This window comes from Macrotis lagotis, chromosome 1 (assembly GCF_037893015.1).
Source record: "Macrotis lagotis isolate mMagLag1 chromosome 1, bilby.v1.9.chrom.fasta, whole genome shotgun sequence".
NCBI lineage: Eukaryota > Metazoa > Chordata > Mammalia > Peramelemorphia > Peramelidae > Macrotis > Macrotis lagotis.
Genome location: NC_133658.1, coordinates 327,347,009 through 327,364,596, shown reverse-complemented (window position 1 = coordinate 327,364,596; position 17,588 = coordinate 327,347,009). Strand labels below are relative to the sequence as shown.

The window sequence follows — 17,588 nt, the reverse complement described above, 5'->3', positions numbered from 1 at the left end:
AGATCCTATCCAGGATTCTACAATCTATGTTTCAACATCTGTTTTTGTTTTTTTCCAAGTTTAGTTTGAACTGTTAGCATTTTCTCCATGACTTTATTGTCTAGGACAATTAATAAAACAATAACTTAAAGGGCAGTTAGGTGGCACAGTGGATAAAGCACCAGCCCTGGAGTCAGGAGTACCTGGGTTCAAATCCGGTCTCAGACACTTAATAATTACCTAACTGTGGCCTTGGGCAAGCCACTTAACCCCACTTGCCTTGCAAAAAAAAAAAACAAACCCAAAAACAATAACTTAAGCCTTAACTTTCAGTATTTGTCTATTCCCAAGCTGGACAGGCTCAAACTGAAAGCTTAACAAAAGTCTCTCCCTAACTAGTAAGAGCTATAGCACAATTCTGACTGAACCTAGGGGATTTGACAAGACCAGGTGACATAGTATAGAGCAATGGTTTTCCATCTTTTTGGTCTCTAAATCTATTTAAACTCTTAAAAATTACTGAGAACCATCCCCCATTATATTGGAAATGTACATGTATAAATACATACACATATATTTATTTATATTTATATATATGTGTGTGTGTGTGTGCATATTTAACTTCTAAAGATCACTTTCCAACCTTTCAACTTTCCAACATAACTATGTTCTATGTTCCAGAATTTTGTATTTTGTCTTCTCTAGGATTCCTTCCAGCTCCAAAATTCTGTGATCTGAATAGCCTATGTTCTAATATGTCACCTAGCAATGTCTCTCTGGGAGAGAAGAGAAGGCAATGGGTCTCAGAACTGGCTTAGAAACAGTTTAAAGTAAAGTAAAGTAAAGTAAAGAAAATCTAATTCTGCTCTCTGAACATGTCCAAGATGTCATGTGCTACATTTGCTTGTTTTCAGAAGTATATTGGCGACTAAAAGAATTCCAGAAAAGAGCAGATGGGGAATTTATCATCCGGGTCAACACTGTGGCCAATGCTACCATGGTGAGCCAAGAAAAGCTTGGGGAAACCTAGGGACCCCACTTAAGATGTTGGGAATCATAGGACTGCTCGATTCTGTAATACTAAAACCTCATTAATTCAGACTTCACTAATTAAAATCTCAGTAATTGAGAATTGGCATAATTCAGTCAAGGAAATTAGCAAAGTTGGCATTTCAGGGGATGACATTTAGCTTCCCAAGGAGTTCAACGCATGCAAAAATAATGTTTCTTTTTCTTAGCAAAAGATCTGTGTTTAGACTGGAAATGGAATTCCCTCCACCAGCAACTCCTCCCTTAGTAGAGAGCTTAAAAATTATCACCAGTCAACCAGTTTTCTATTGATATAACCTTGGTCAAGTCATTTAACCTCCACAAGTTTCAGTTTCCTCATCCATCGCTGTGCTATGTTCCATTGACAGTCACACACTGTGCCTATACAAGAAACCTCTCCAATTTGGCAGGTTCTGCCAAATTTTTCATTCTGTTGCTATAGTATTTGAGAACCCAGAACTGACTCCACCAGGCAACAAATGTGCTAATTACAAAAGGGCTTTTATCTGTTTATTACAATAGTGTTTGGCAGGGTCCCATAGTTCTAATTCCTATGCAAAGTGGAGAGCAAAGTGTCTTTTTTATTAGAAATTCATAACAATTGTTCTGACTTCCTCCTGCTTTTCAACTTAAAAATCATTTTCTTCACAATAACCCAGTGAGGAAGATAGCCCAAGAATTATATCTATTGTCTCCTTTATTAGGCATCTCAGGAACCATCTTCCTGATCCTCCCATCTGCTAGCACCCTCCCTCCCAGACTACCTTCTACTAAACTATTTTGTGTGTATGTGTTTGTAGTTATTAACTTTATATAAATGCTTAATACACTTTAGATCTCTTTTTTGTATCATTATTTCTATATTCACCATATTTCTATATTCTCCTCAGTAAAGGAGACCCCACTAATTAGGAAATTGTCATCATTCAGACTAGGGCTATATTTTTAATATGTCCTTATTTTCTCCCCCATTAGAATATAATCTGATTCTTGTGAGTAGAGATTGTTCGATTTTTTTTTACACACAGTGCCTGATACATAGTAGTCACTTAATGAATCCTGTTGACTGATTGATTCACAGATTGGTAAATTGAAGCTCAGGGAGTTAAAATGATTTGCTGAAAGTCCCACATCTAATGAGTTGCAGAGTCACAATTTAAACCCAGATCTCCCAGCTCCAACCAAGTCAGCTTTCTTGCTGCTAAACTTCAGAAAGAGCTGGAAGACAGAAGAGTTCCAGGCTCCAATTGCTGGCAACCAAGGACATACCTACATTGGTTTGTTGGTTGGTTCTTGCCCTTCATATCAAAGAAGACCAAAACAATATCATTATTCTAAAGTCAAACTACAGTGTTCCACCTATAACTGACCAGACAATATGAATTCAGAATGCTCTACCACAGGTGGGTCACAAATAGTCCATGTGAACACCTGGAGGGGGTTCTCTAAATTTCCACTTCTTATGTTTCCTATGATCCACCTCAATTCTACATTGCTCATAGAGCACAGCACCCTCTCTATTGAGGACATGCTCCATGACTATTTGAACAGTCCCATGCCAGTGTCTCCCATGCTGCAAAATCATTTCCAAAATATGCACGTGCAATTAAGTGTGATAGTAAAAGAAACTCTTCTTTCTTTTTAAAAAATTTTAAATTTTTTTATTTAGTTAAAAAATTCCCAAATAAATATTAAAATTTTTAAAAAATTTTAGAATTTTGAGCTTCAAATTCTCTTCCTCTCATTCCTCCCTCACTTCTTGACAAGATAAACAATATATCTATTATGCCTGTGATATCTTGAAAAACATATTTTCATATTACTCACATTGTAAAAAAAACAAACACAGGTACACACAAGAAAAATAAAGGAAGTAAAAAAAGTCTGTTTCAATCTGCACTCAGAGTTTATCAGTTTTCTTTCTATAGGTGGATAGCATTTTTCATCATTGATCCTCTGAAAATGCCCCACACCACTGTAAATAAAAAACAGAAGAGCCTCAAATGGGAAAACATTAGAAGCTTTCTACCCTCATCCCCCAAAAAAATACAAATAAGGATAACTTCACATTTCATTAGTATTTGACATTGTTCCAAAATTATATTGGCATTTCTACATAGCAGTAACAAAAAATAATCATTGAATCATTATTTGGATCCAAGTAGCTAAGTGACATTTTTTTCAGTTTAGTAAATGGAAAATGCCTTACTCTCCAACTCAACATAGTTCTATGCTCTGATATTCAGAGGAGAGGGCAAAGGGAGATCTAGCTTCTCTCCTCACAGCTTTCCAAAGATGGCTTTCAAGAAAACCCTGAGTCCCTGAGTGTCCCTGAGGCTGCTAGCTTCTTGGGGGTCCTGGAACAAGCCCTAGCAGTGGAGAAGACCCCTCTGCAGCCAGCTGACCTGCTTGCTGTGGTGAACTTCCTGAAGAGGGTTATTGCCATCGAAGTCAGAGATCAAGACCCTTCTGGGCAGCAGGAGCATCTCAGCCAGAGCTTCTTGGCAGTGGCAGGCCTGCTCTTGGAGAAGCAAACTAAAGCCCAGTGGCTGGAGATTAAAGAGGTAAACCTCATGGCATGTGGTAGGGGTCCAGCTGCTCTTATTGTTCTTATTGCCACAGATATCTCTAAGAAGTTCTCGGACCACTGCAGAAACGCATCAAGCCTCAATTTCCAAATTCATTAAAATAGGATAATAATACCTATCTGCAGGCTTTTAAGCAATGTTATTTGTAAAATGCAATGTACAATAGAGGAGTCTGTTATTAGTGTCCTATCTGTCTGAAAGCCAGTTGTTTTAAGATTCAAGATGAGGTAAAGGAAAATGTTTTGTAAGCATACAAATATAAACTCTAATACCTTGGTCTCATCAGAATATGCTGTTCATATCAAATCATAGTCATAAAATTTTATAACTGGAAGAAACCCTAGAATACAGAAATGGAGAAGGATATTTCTAATGCAATTGAATCAAAGTTTATTAAGCACATCTTACTTGCTAGGCACTATACCCCATAGTGGGAATAGAAAAATGAAAATTCCATAGCTCATGTCGTCAAGAAGCTCACACTCTAACTAGCAGAATACATTTAACTTGTTAATCTTGTGGCCTTCTGTGGAAAGAATATGGTTTTTGGGAAGGTCAGGGTTTAAATTCCAGTTTTGATACAGTCCATGAGACCATAGACAAGTACCTTCCCTTTGCCTGAAGGCAACTAAGTGATGCAATGGATAGATAGAGTTCTAAACCTGGAGTCAGAAAGATCTGGGTTCAAATTCACACTCAGACACTCATTAGCTTTATGACCCTGGGCAAGTCTACATCTCTAAGTCTTAATTGCCTCAACTATAAAATGGAGGTAACAATAAGCACCTATTCCCATGATTGTTATCATGATGCAGTGAGAAACTACTTGTAAAGAGCTTACAGCACAATACCCATTCAATGCATGGCACTTGGAGGTACTTCATAAATTCTTATTCCTTACCTTATTCTCTGTTGGGTACCTTCTAGGCAAAATGAGGAGGTTGGACTCAGTGGACTTTAAGGTCCTTTCTGATTTAAGGATTCTTTGTTCTGTGTTCCAAAATTCAACATTTTAAAGTGTGTTCTAACTCTAACATTCTACACTTGAGCACTTTGAGTCATCAGGTTCTTCCCAGTTCTCATGGTCAACATTTACCTCTTTCAGCTCTAAGATTCTAAGCTTTGAGATCCCTTCTATCTTCATAGCCTAGTTTAGTGGTCCAGGGTCTCTTAAATTCCATGCCATATTTTAATATTCTGTGTTTCTAAGTGCTTTCAACTCTAATGTCCTCCAAGTCTATGAAATATATGCAATCTATACCTTAGGATCACATAAGCTCATATAAATTAGAATTGTTTCCTAAAATAAGTCTCATATGTTTCCTCTTACTCCAACTAGATTATAAACTTGAATATGTGGAATTGTATCTTAATTTATGTCTTTCAAAGTACTTTATAGAAGACTGAATTCCATAGTAAGATGCCTTTCCTCAATATCTACTGCTTTATAGGAAGCTAAGTGGTGCAGTGCAACTTGAACCTGAAGTCAAGACCTGAGTTCAAATCTCTCTTAGGACACTAGACAAGGGTAACCCTGGTTAAGATACTTAACCCTAGGGCATCTAGGTGGCGCAGTGGATAGAGCACCAACCCTGGAGTCAGGAGGATCTGAGTTCAAATTCAAGCTTGGACACTTAATAATTACCTAGTTGTGTAACCTTGGGCAAGTCACTTAACACCATTGCCTTGCAAAAAATTAAAAACACCTTAACCCTATCTGTCTCAGTTTCCTCATCTTTAAATGGAGATAATGCTGTGAGGAAAAAAATGAGAGATTTTAAGTGTTTTGCCAACTTTAAAGTACTATATAAATGCTAACTATTATTATCATTGTTTATCATTGCATTAACCATACCATGAATCCCTTTTGTAGCACAGATCATTGAAACTGTCTTAAAGGGCCAAAAATGCAGTGAGTTGTACTGGTCAGTATCCATTATAGGGCAATTCTTTGATGATGTTGCAGGAGTTGTCTGAGGTTGGAGGGAAGAGGTATAGCTAGAGAGGGAAAAGGGAGACTCTCAGCTCATGCTACAGCTGTGGACTTTATCCTCAGATCATTAGAAGTCCCATGGTCTTGGTGGAGAGTGTGGACCACATTGCTGCCAGCCTGAGCCTGCTCCTCACAGCTGAGAGATCCAACATATCTATCCGGAAGGGCCCCATTGGTGAGTGTACATGATGGTGCCCTGATGCTGGCTCTCCTAACTATGTGAACTTCCTCCCTGGGCTTCCTATATAAAATGGTAATGATCATGCTTGCACTCACAAAATCTCAGAGTTGAAGAGAAAAAGATTTCTTTCTGCATTATCCCCAACGTGTGGTTAACCAGTCTCCCTCTGAAGACCTTCAGTGATGGGGACTCATTGCCTGTGAAGTTACCCCATCCTACTTTTAGACACCCTCAAATTGCTAAGAAGTTTTTCCTTGTATCAAGCTGAAACATACCTCTTTGTAACTTCTCGTTGTTCTTAATACTGCCTTCTGGGACTAAAGCTTATAGAGATAGAGTTGTGGCTTGGATCTGTGATTTCGTTAAGGAATTCCCGGATGAGAAAACTCCCTCCAACAACACAAATCAGCATCTCCTCTGTAACTGATAGTCTTAGAGAGTCAGCTAGAGCACTGAGCAGTGTCTTTCCCAGGGTATTCAATGCCAGTGATCATAATCCTCCAACCTCCCACCCCCAAATCTTCACCAAACTAAATATCTCTGATTTTCTCTTATTATATGGTCTCCAGTCCTCTCAATATCCTGGTCACCCTCTACTATTGTCCTCTCTATGTAGCAGTTCCCAAGTTCCAGAAAGTTATATCTGTATAATACAAGATCTGGATGGTTCTCCAATCTATCCACCCCAGAGCTGTTCAAAGTGATATTTGTAAAACTCAAGTCTGATGACATCCCTCTTTGATCAGTAAATTCCAGTGGTTTCTTGTTCCCCCTAGCATCAAACAGTTCCTCTGCTTGACATTTAAAGTCTTTACACCTGGCTCCTACTTGTTTTTCTCTTATTTTATAATTCTTCCTTTCAGTCATCTTATGATCTAGCCAAACTAACGCTTTTGTTGTCCTTCACAATGATACCTCATTTCCCATGTTCATATCTTTGCATAACTTATTTACAAGATCTGGCATGACTCTCCCTTCCTGCCTCCACCTCTTAGAACTCTCTAGCTTCCTTCAAAGTTCCCTTAAGTATGACCTTCTACATGGTTCCTTTTCTGATCCCCCAGCCATTAGTGCCTCCTCCCAAAAAATCACTCAATTTTATCATGTATAAATTTTGTAAATGCACATGTTGTTTCTCTCTTATAGAATGTAAGCTCCTTGAGAGTAGGAACTATTTCATTTTTGTCTTCATGTTCCCAGGCCTGGTATGCACATCAAAAGAGCTTTGTAAATGCTTGTGGATCAATTCAATTACCATTCAGGAAATATTTGGTGAATTGACCCAGTGATAGACTATGTGACTATTGTTTAAGACCAAACTAGAGACATGAGGATCATTACCAGAACACTGATCACAACAATTAATGAAGCCCTGTCTACTAAGGCATCCCATGAAGTCATGGTCTTCTTCAAGAATGAAGGCTGAATAACAACACTGAGGAGATCTGTGGTCTGCCTCACAGATTACATTAATAAAGTCTTGGGTCCTTGTTATATTGACTCTTATAATTCTTATACCCGCTGTATGTCCTTGGGCAAGTCACTTAACACTGATTGCTTTGCATCCAGGGCCATCTCCAGTCATCCTGATACATATCCGGCCATTGGACCCAGATGGGTCCGGAGGAGAAAATGAGGCTGGTGACTTAGCACAGCACCCCCTCACTCAAATCCAATACACATGCATGACATGGCATCACCTCCCTGATGACATGGTCTTCTTTAAGAACAAAGGACAAACGACTTTCTGTGAGCCTAAACCCAGAGATAAGGATGGGAAAGAAGGGAGAATATACAGTGGAATGGACCCAGAGCCAGTATGTTGAGGATCCCCAATTCAGGAAAGAACATCTAACTACAAAAACAAAGTTCCAACTGATCCAGGGCATGGGAATCTCTTCAGTCTTGGGGCCTTGTTCTTTCTCTAGGCATTGAAGCTCGAAACCTGAACCTGAGAAACTTGAACAGTAGTGACTTATTGGAGATTCCAGGTGGGCCAGAGTATATTCAAATACCCTTTGAGGAAGTGAGAAGACTTCAAGGAAGAGGTGAGTTCTGGGAGATGAAACTCTATCAGGGAAACAGAGTCTGATAGTCTCTAGATTATCCCCATTTCTAGTTGAGTTTAATTCTGCTACTTTAAGGAATAGACAGTAGTCATTAGTGGGAGGAGAGGGAACAGACTCTTAAGGATATGAGATTGAGGTTCTCAAGGAGCTCCTTTGAGAATAGTGACAGAGTTACTGCCTTTGAGTCCCAGTCTGAAGGGAATAACGTGTTCTCAGGCAGTCTCCCCAACAAGAAAGGGAAGACATGAATTCTTATTCTCTGGGAACACCCAGCCTGAGCTGGGAGACTAGACAATCTCAAAGAAAAAATATCCCCTGGCCTAAGTGAAGTGGGACAGAGAATGAATGAGGCTGTGGGACTGAGTGGGTCAGTCACTGGAAGATAGTGTGCCTAAATAGAGAAAATTTCTCATCTACTCAGGTCTCTACAAAGTCACCGTGATCAATACCTGGTTTGCCTACAGTGCCCTCCAGAGCTCCTTGGGATGGGAAGGGCAGGAAGATGACAAGGTCCTCAGCCAAGCTGTCTCCAAGGCTGATGAAAGACAAAAGAGAGTGTGAGCTTTTCTCCTTTGGGAGAAAAATCCTTCCCCTAGAGAAGGACTGATCAATGGAAGAGAGTGAAAGCGTAATGGTGGGGAAGGAAAATAGAATCACAGAATATCAAATGTTACCACCCATGAGGGGTCTCTACTAACTGTCCCAGTTGCCAGTGCCTCTACCCTAATGAAATGATTTTATATTGATTCTGAATATATTTGTATTTGTTTCTATGGGCATACATCTCCCTCTATAGAATATAAGCTCTTGAGGGTAGGGACTGATACATTTTTGTCTTTGTTTCACCATGGCGTACCACAGTGCTTAGAACACAGTAAGTGCTTAATAAATATTTGTTTGGTTAACTGATGCTACATATAGGAAGGTCTTTAAAACATGGAATATTGGAGCTAAAAGGGATCTTAGTACCTAGAATGTTAGAACACAGACCACAGATGGTTAGAACTAGAAGGAACCTTAGAATATAGAATATTAGAGCTGGAAGAAATGTTAGAATAGAGAATATAATAGTTTAAAAGGTCATTAGAAATGATCTTCATTTTCTTAAGCAAGAAAGAGACCTATGAGGTGCTTTATGTTAGAGGTCTTCTATGTCACAGTTGAGGGAGGTGATGGGACATGTAGATATACAGATAATAAATATAATAGCTAGGACTAGAAAATAGGTGCCCAAAATTCAAAGTGATTGGAGCTTGGTCACCTAGCAAATTTGAGGCTCTTTCCTCTCAGATAAGGCTCTTTCCATTTCAACACATTCCCCATTTTGTTTCTAGGTACCTAAGGACTCAGGTGGGGTCAGCCATCATCTCATCTACAGTTCTAGTCAATCTCCAGGAGGTCAGCACAGCTGTGCACTATCGTCTTCTACACTGGACCCAGGTAAGGTAGAGTAGGTGGCATCCATGATGATGGATCTATTAAGAATCTTCAGCCTCAGAAAGTGATATATTCCCCTTCTTCCTCTGCTTTTCCTACTAGCAAAATTTGGGGGACTCACAGAGAAACTCTTGGACAGAAACAGAGAAATGTTTCATTTATCTGTTTTTATGGATAAATAGCAGGAAACATAGAACTATTGAATAAATATTACAGATAGTTCTGTAGGGGATAGAAAGGCAACCTTGGTTTCAGAAAAACCAAGATTCGGATCCTTCCTCTAACCCAAGCCCTCCAAGCTCAACATGGATCGTCTTATGAGCCTTCCCATGCAGCTTATAGTCTTGACTCTACCTGGAGGCATTTGAAGGCTAAGTGATTGACTATACCCAGAAGAGATCAAAAAAAGAAGAAACCCACAGAAACAAAAATATTTATAGCATCTCTTTTTGTGGTGGCAAAGAAGTAAAAACTAAATGGATACTCATCAATTAGAGAATAGCTGAATAAGTTATGGTATGTGAATGTGATGGAATACTATTGTACTGTAAGAAAAGATGAAGAGGATAGATTCTGAAAAACCTAGGAAGATTTGTATGAACTAATACAAAGTGAATTAAGTCAACCACAATTTGTTCAGTAATAGCAGTATTATGAAGGAAACAAATATTGAAAGATTTAAGAACTCTGATCAATGTGATGATCGACCACAATTCCAAAGGACTCCTGATGAAACATGCTATCCAGCTCCAAATAGAGAAGTGATGAACTCAGGGTACAGACTGAAGCATATTTTCTTCTCTTTCTTTGTTTTCCTTTCCCTTTCCCTTTTTTGTGGGGGTGGCTAATGTGGAATTTAGTTTTGTAATAGGTTATATTTTTCTTGCCTTTTCATTGGGTTAGGGAATGAAAGGGGAGAGAAATAATTTGGAATTTAAAATAAAACTGAATCCCATGTGCCACATTCTGGATAAGTACCTAGGTTCCTGAGGTCCCTAAAATGAGTTTCATAATTTGTACATTACCTGTCTCATGGGGTTGTTGTGGGAAAAGTACTTTGTAAATCTTCAAATACCGTAAAAATGTCTGAATAACTTTTGGAGAGGTAGCATTGGTTTAGTGCCTAAGAGTCACCTAGAGTCAGAAGTCAAGTTCAAGTTAATTACTCTGATGCTAGATCACAAGATCATATTTTTAGAGCTTAAAGAGATCTCAGAGATTCTATAGTACAAGCCCCTTATCTTATAGATGAGAAAACTGAGACCCAGAGAGGTAAAAATAACTTGTCTAATATCGTGTAGGTAATAAGTAAAGAGACAGAATTTGAATCTAGCTCCTCTGACTCCATATCCAACATTCTTTGTACTGTAGCATTTGCAAGCTCATGTAAGTCACTTAAACACTCTGTGCCTCAGTTTTCTCAGTAAATTAAGGATAATAATACTAGTATCACTTACTTCACAGGGTTATTTTGAGGAAAGCCCTTCTATATTTCCCAAAGAACTGAAGAAATGGCAATTATTATTTTTAGTCAGAATTTTATTTGAAATTCATACTGTTTTCCCTTCTTAAACACTAAGATTCATGCAATGTTTTGGCTCTTAAAACCCTAATTCCCCTTGGGCTATCACACTTCTGATTCCCCAACCCTTTCCTTCATCCCTGGGTATTCACTGCTTTTGACTCAGCTCCTTTATTCTATAAATGGAGAGAGTTCCCACTAGGACTTTCAATGGTTCCCTTGTTTTTCTGAGGATTCCAAGCAGACTACTTTGTTAATTAAAACCCCTTCACCATGAGGCACCAGTCCACCTTTTCAGGCTTATTAGACATTACTACCCTCCCCACAATCTGTGTTTCAGTCAAATTGGCTTTCATGTTGTTCTTCACATTGTGGTCGATCATCACATTGATCAGAGTTATTAAATCTTTCAATATTTGTTTCCGTCATAATATGCTATTACTGAACAGATTGTGGTTGGCTTAATCCATCTCCTTGCCTTGTACAGGAACTCTCTCCTCACCTCTGCCCTTTCAGAAAATTTAATTTCCTTCAGAATTCAGCCCTTGTATCACTGTCTATATCTAGTTTTTTTCCAAATTCCCCAAGTTCCTAGTGCCTCACCCCAGAAATAAATTGTATTTATTTCCTATTTTTACATATAGGAATATATCAACACATTGTATTCTCCTAGACTGGAAGCTACTGTGTAACAAATGTAAACTCTCTCTACCCCTTCCTCTCGTGATTTTTTTCCCCCCTTTCAGGGCTTTTCAGATAAATTTGTGGAACCTGTCTGTGCCTTCTGGAATTTCAGTAGCAGGTAAGGTGGCCCTTGATTCAGAAGAAGGCAGTCATGCTAGTTATAGTCTACTCCAGGCCAGAATTTCCTGGGGGAGGGGGCAAGGGGCTCAATGAAAAAGAATGTTAAAAGAAAGGGTTCATGAGTAGTAAGTGCTATAGCTGAATTAGAACTCAGCTCCCCTGACTTCAAATCCAGCATTCTATCTATGATACTATGGGTAATTCAGCACAAGTCATTAAAACACTCTGAAGGGAGCTGCTAGGTGGTGCCGTGGATAGAGCACAGGTCCTGGAGTCAGGGGGACCTGAGTTCAAATCCTACCTCAGATACCTAATAATTACGTAGCTGTGTGAGCTTGGGCAAATCACTTAACCCCATTGCCTTGCAAAAACAAAAAAAGAAACACTCTGAGGTTCAGTTTCCTCATCTGTAAAATGAGTGTAAAAATACTAGCACTAGCTAGGTTATTGTGTTGAAAGTAGAAAAGGGGCTGAAGAAATGGAAATTAATATTTTTCATCAGAATTTATTTGAATCATCTTCATACATTGTCTCCCTCATATATTAGAATGTGGCTCCTTGAGAGCCTTTTCGATTTGTGTCCCCAGAGCTTAGCCCAGTGCTTTACACAGAGTAAGTACTCAAATACCTTTTTTATTCATCCATCTGTCCATCCATCCATTCATTCAATTACCTATTTATTCATTTTTCCATCCATTCAGTTATTCATTCATGGTGTTTACTGTCCCTTAACTAAATTCTTTGATTCTGCTCAAGATGAGACTACTCTGGGGGTGGCTAGATGGCACAGTGGATAGAGCACCAGCCTTGGAGTCCGGAGTACCTGGGTTCAAATTTGACCTCAGACACTTAATAATTACTTAGCCGTGTGGCCTTGGGCAAGCCACTTAACCCCATTGCCTTGCAAAAATCTTAAGGAAAAAAAAGATGAGACTACTCTGACAGGGAAGCACTATAACACTATACCTTAGACTTGGGGGTAAGAGGAGAGTAAGGAGATTCCTAAGTACACCAGGGTTCGTGAATATGTGATAAGATTCTTTCTTTTCAGTCTTTTGATTTTCTCCTTTGTTTATCCAGCCCTGGGACTGTTGACTTTCCAAAATGCTCGATGTAATAGAAAAAACAAACAAGTAAAAACCAACTGGTGCTTAGAGTTGTGATTCCTCCACTAACTCACTCTGAGACCTAAGAGTAATCATTTCAACTTGATGAGTCTCATTTGTGAGATGGAGTTAATGATCACCACCCCATTCTCACCTCACGTAAGGTTCAAGAGGCAGTATGGTACAGAGAAAGGCATGCTATTCAGTCCCGGGTCTCACATATACTGTGTACCTGAGGGTAAGTCCCTTAATTCCTTTTAATTTTGGTCATGATTGACCTCTGAGGGTCCCTTCTAAGATTCATTGATTTCTATGCAGAAGTGAAAAGTGATACAGCTGAAAATCATGTTATTAGCAATACCACACTGACCTCTTCTGGTCAAAGCAAAGGAGTGTGAATACAGCCTACTTCAAAGAATCCAGATTCAAATCCAACAAATATCGGAACAAGAATTCCCTATACAGCCTTTAAAATAAAAATAAATAAAAGTCATCTAGCTTATGCCTGAAAACCTTCAGCTGCTACCTCCTAAAGTGAATCAGCCCCTATTTATTGAAAATTTTATTCTTAAATCAAGCCAAGAATTGGTTCACTGTAACAATCACCAACCTATTCTAGTTCTTCCCTCTGGGGCCAAACAGAATGTGTTTAGTTGCTCTCCCATAGGATAAGCCTTCTTACATCTAAAAATAGCTAGGATGTCCTTCTTTCTCCCAGATAAAGCATCACTGGTTTCTTAAACCAAAGTCTGGGATACAGTATAGTTTCCAGCAGATGAATGTCGATAAATGCTTAACAGACAGTTTAACATACGTTTAGATTTCATCTGCATTATTCACATTTTCTCCGTAACTTTCATATATCTAGACAATCAAAAAATAATAAATGAGGTCCTGATTTGAAGCATTTGCCAGTGTCCGAGGTGTAAATATTCACACTGACAATGTTAACAAGAGCTGGCTTCTACTCTCTCCTGTCTCTCTGGTCACTGCTGTTTGTGCTATTTTGTCACTGTCCTTTTTGAATGTGGGGCCCAGAAATGAGCACATTCCCAGTATGGGCTGACCCAGTTGGAAAGGAAGGAACTGTCACCACTCCAGTGCTGAACATGCAATTCTTCTTAATGAAGTAGAAGATCTCATTAGTTTTCTTGGCTGCCATCTCACTCCAGTGACGCCCACTGACATCCACACAATGCTTGCTAGACTCCAAAACCCCCAAAACTTGCTCACACCAACTCTTGTCTAGTCATACCTTTCCTCTCCCATACTTAGTCAGTTTTAGAATCCTAATATAGTACCTAACATTTATCACTCCTCAATTCCATCTTGTTAGATTTGACTAATCATTATCATCTTCCATCACTCTGAACTTCATGGGCAGATTCAGTTAGCAGAGTCCTGCAAATTCATTGTATGATTCTTGAACTTAAATGATTTATCTTAGTGATAAAGCCTCCTACCCTGACCCTGTAACCATAATAGAGGGTATAGGATTGAAGAATGTTCTAGTTGAGTCACTCAAGTTGCTTTCCTGAGTGCCCACTCCTTTATGAAAACTGGGCAATACTTAAGCCTTTTTCCTTTCCCTTAAAAAACCTAAATCTGCCTCTACTCCATCCACATCTTTTGGGTTTTCATATTTAATGTTTTCATGACTTTCTGGAGTTTCTTTTTCTTTTTAAAAATTCTTATTCATTTCCAAGGAAGGAAGTGGGAGAAAATAATTCCTTTCTCTTGTCTGAGGGGAATGTGCTAAAAAGGAAGGAAAAGCCCTTCCATATAATTGAAGGGTTTGGGAAGGGTGGGGAGAGAGTAGGGAGCATCCTGAGTGATGGACTGAGGAATTTTCTCTTGCCCAGCATACTTCAAATGAGAGAGAGAGAGAGAGACTGTGTGTATACCTATATCTATATACATATATGTATATGCTTATATGTCTGCAATATATGTATGCATGAAGATATTTGAGAGCATAGCCAAAAACATAAATATACACACACAAAAATAACTGTAGAGGGAAGGAACTATATTTCAACACTAATAATAATGGAGCTCCTTGAAGTGATGTGGCTGCTAACAATGATGATGATGATGATTTACTATTATGGCTGCCTAGAGATACTCAGAACAACCCTGATAAGGAGGGAGGACCACTCTCTTTTATGTAGTTTTATAGATGAAAAAATCTGAGGGTCACACATGTTGTTATTAACCTCAGTGATAAAACCCCTGTTCCCCTAACCATAATAGAGGATACAGTATTGAAGATTGTTCTAGTTGAGTCACTCAAATTGATGCTCAGTCTTTTCCCCTAAATCAGTAGTTCTTAACCCACTATTCACAAACTTGCACTTTTAGTATTTGGATAAATATTATTTACATATAAGGGGTGGATGAAAAAAGCTTATCTTCCTGACTTAGACACTTAGTAGCTGTGTGATCTTGGGCAATTCACTTAACCTTGTTTGCCTCAGTTTCCTCATTTGTAAAATGAGCTTAACTCATGGAGAGTCTGATGTAACTAAAAACAATAGTAGTTTACATATAACTGGCTTCCTTTGTGATCTTATATATTATGTTTTTGAAAACATTATTTTGAGAAGAAACAAACCTTTGTTAGAGACTGTGTTAAGCTCTTTATGAATATTTTCACATTTAATTCATGCAACAACCCTAGGACATAGGTGCTATTAGTATCCTTTTATAGATGAGGAAACTGAGGCTGACAGAAGATAAGTAACTTCCCCGGGGATCACACAGCTAATATGTGTCTGAGGCCAAATTTGAACTCAGAAAGATGCGTCCTAGCTACCTGGTGGTGCCTGGGCACCCTATGAAGGGATGCCCAATGTCAATTAGGTAATAGGTGGCAAGGGCAAGATTTAACTAGGTCCTCTGACTCTTGATCCTGCATCCATGGATCTATGTTATGCTTCCATTCCTCAAGCTTGACCCAGGATTTAAACTCCAGACCTTCAGAGTTCAAATCTAATCTTATTTCCAGGACACCACTGCTATCCAGCATTGCCCTAGAACCTGCACATGTGCTTGGGTGTTTTTGGAAATTTCATTGATTTTTTTTTTTTGCTTTTCACATCATGTTTTATTTTTTTAGTTAATTTTTTTTTCAATTAACAAGCATTTCTATTCTCTCTCCCCTCTTCTCCTCACCCCACCCCCACAAGAAAGACAGAAGGGAAAACAAAGCTTTTAACAGATGCACTATTACTCTCCTCGTCCAAATCCTCCCTTTAACAAAGAAAAGGTTGAGGAAAACCAATGGTTGAAGCAATACTATCTGGAAATGTAGGCAGCAATCCAAACTACAGAATAAGTAATACTTTTAGAGCAGCCAGTGGGAAGGAATGAAGGGAGAAAAGAGACAAGCCCTTAATGTGTGCCAGGAACTATGTATTAGATCTTCATAAAACTCCAGAGAAGTTGTGTTTCTCATTATTATCCCAATTTTCAAATGAGGAATATGACTCAGTCAGAGGTTAAATGACTTGCCCAGGATCATACAGTTAATATCCTGAGGCAGGATCTGAATGGAGGTCTTTCTGACTTCAAACACCATCTCCATCATATCTCCCTCCTCTGCCTCAGGAGAGAAGTGACCCCACATATCTGTTGATTCTCATGGTAGTGGAATTAGTATAATAGGCATTATCATCCCATTTATGGATTAAAAAACTAAAAGGGAAAAATGATCATGTTTAAGGTCAGATATCAAATTGGTGACAAATTTGAATCCAGCCTGGTGGCAGAAACCTTGTCTCCACTTCCCTGAGTAGTAGGGAAAAGTGGATACAAGACATTGTTAGCACATTCTAATGAAAGAACCTCTTTGTTTTCTTTCTGCCCCAGTCCTGAGACTGGGGGCTCCTGGTCCAGTGAAGGATGTTCAGTGATTGCTCAGCATCAAGAATCTACATCCTGTTTCTGCAACCACAGCACCAATTTTGCCATCCTGTTACAAGTGTATGATGTCCAGGTGGGTCAGGAAAAGGGAGAGGAGGGGAAGGAATAGCACCTAATGAGACAGTTTAAGGGATTCAATCATTTCTGGAAATAGTGAAGTGATGCAGTGGAGAGAATGTAGAACTTGATGTCAGAAAGGTCTGAATTCAAATGCTGCTTCAGACATTTATTTATTAACTATGTGACCCTGAGCAAGTCATTTCCCAGGCTAGGCCTCAGTTTCTTCACCTATAAATTAGGGGAATAATAATACCAACCTCCCAGAATTAATGTGAATATAATATACTTTGCTAACCTCAAAGTGTTATGGAAATACCAACTATAATCTTAAACATCATTTTTATCATTATCCTCATTTATAATAATTCAGTCACAGTCTTCAGAGTTCTAACTGAGACATGGTTGGGGAAGAGGGGTTGAGGAAGAAAGGATGGGGGGAGGATATAAAGGAGGGGGATTTTAGAGTTGGAAGAGACATGAAAATGTAGACTACTAGAACTAGGATCTCAAAATACATGTCAGAGTTAAATGGGAATTGAAATATTTTCAAAATTTTAAAGATGAAAAAACTGGCAAAGCAACTTTCCCCAACTAGTCATCCTGACATGGACAAAAAGAAAGGGTGGAAAAAGACTCCCATACCACCAGTCTCCATGTGGTTTTGCTCTGTTCATTTTTCCAAACAGAGGAGCTCTGAGGAGAAGGCTGTGTTAAAGACACTTTCTTTCATTGGCTGTGGTGTGTCCTTTTGTGCCCTTATCACCACCTTCATCCTTTTCCTGGCTGTTGGGTAAGGCCTTCTCAGACACCTGATGAGTCCTGCATATGCTCTGCCCCAAACTCCACTGTACTTCAGAAGGACCCCCATGGGTTTG

The 17,588-nt window shown here is 39.0% G+C and overlaps 1 protein-coding gene across 1 annotated transcript in view; it reads left to right on the top strand.

Annotated features, from left to right (window-relative positions):
- The window catches only part of ADGRD2 (adhesion G protein-coupled receptor D2), a 41,337-nt gene that overhangs the window by 11,880 nt on the left and 11,869 nt on the right, over positions 1–17,588 (top strand). The window contains exons 7-15 of the mRNA XM_074199536.1: positions 894–979; positions 3,315–3,593; positions 5,674–5,785; positions 7,720–7,839; positions 8,282–8,417; positions 9,195–9,300; positions 11,566–11,621; positions 16,600–16,726; positions 17,400–17,503. Of these exons, the coding sequence (XP_074055637.1) occupies positions 894–979; positions 3,315–3,593; positions 5,674–5,785; positions 7,720–7,839; positions 8,282–8,417; positions 9,195–9,300; positions 11,566–11,621; positions 16,600–16,726; positions 17,400–17,503 (1,126 nt within the window). The remainder of the gene's footprint in view (positions 1–893; positions 980–3,314; positions 3,594–5,673; positions 5,786–7,719; positions 7,840–8,281; positions 8,418–9,194; positions 9,301–11,565; positions 11,622–16,599; positions 16,727–17,399; positions 17,504–17,588) is intronic.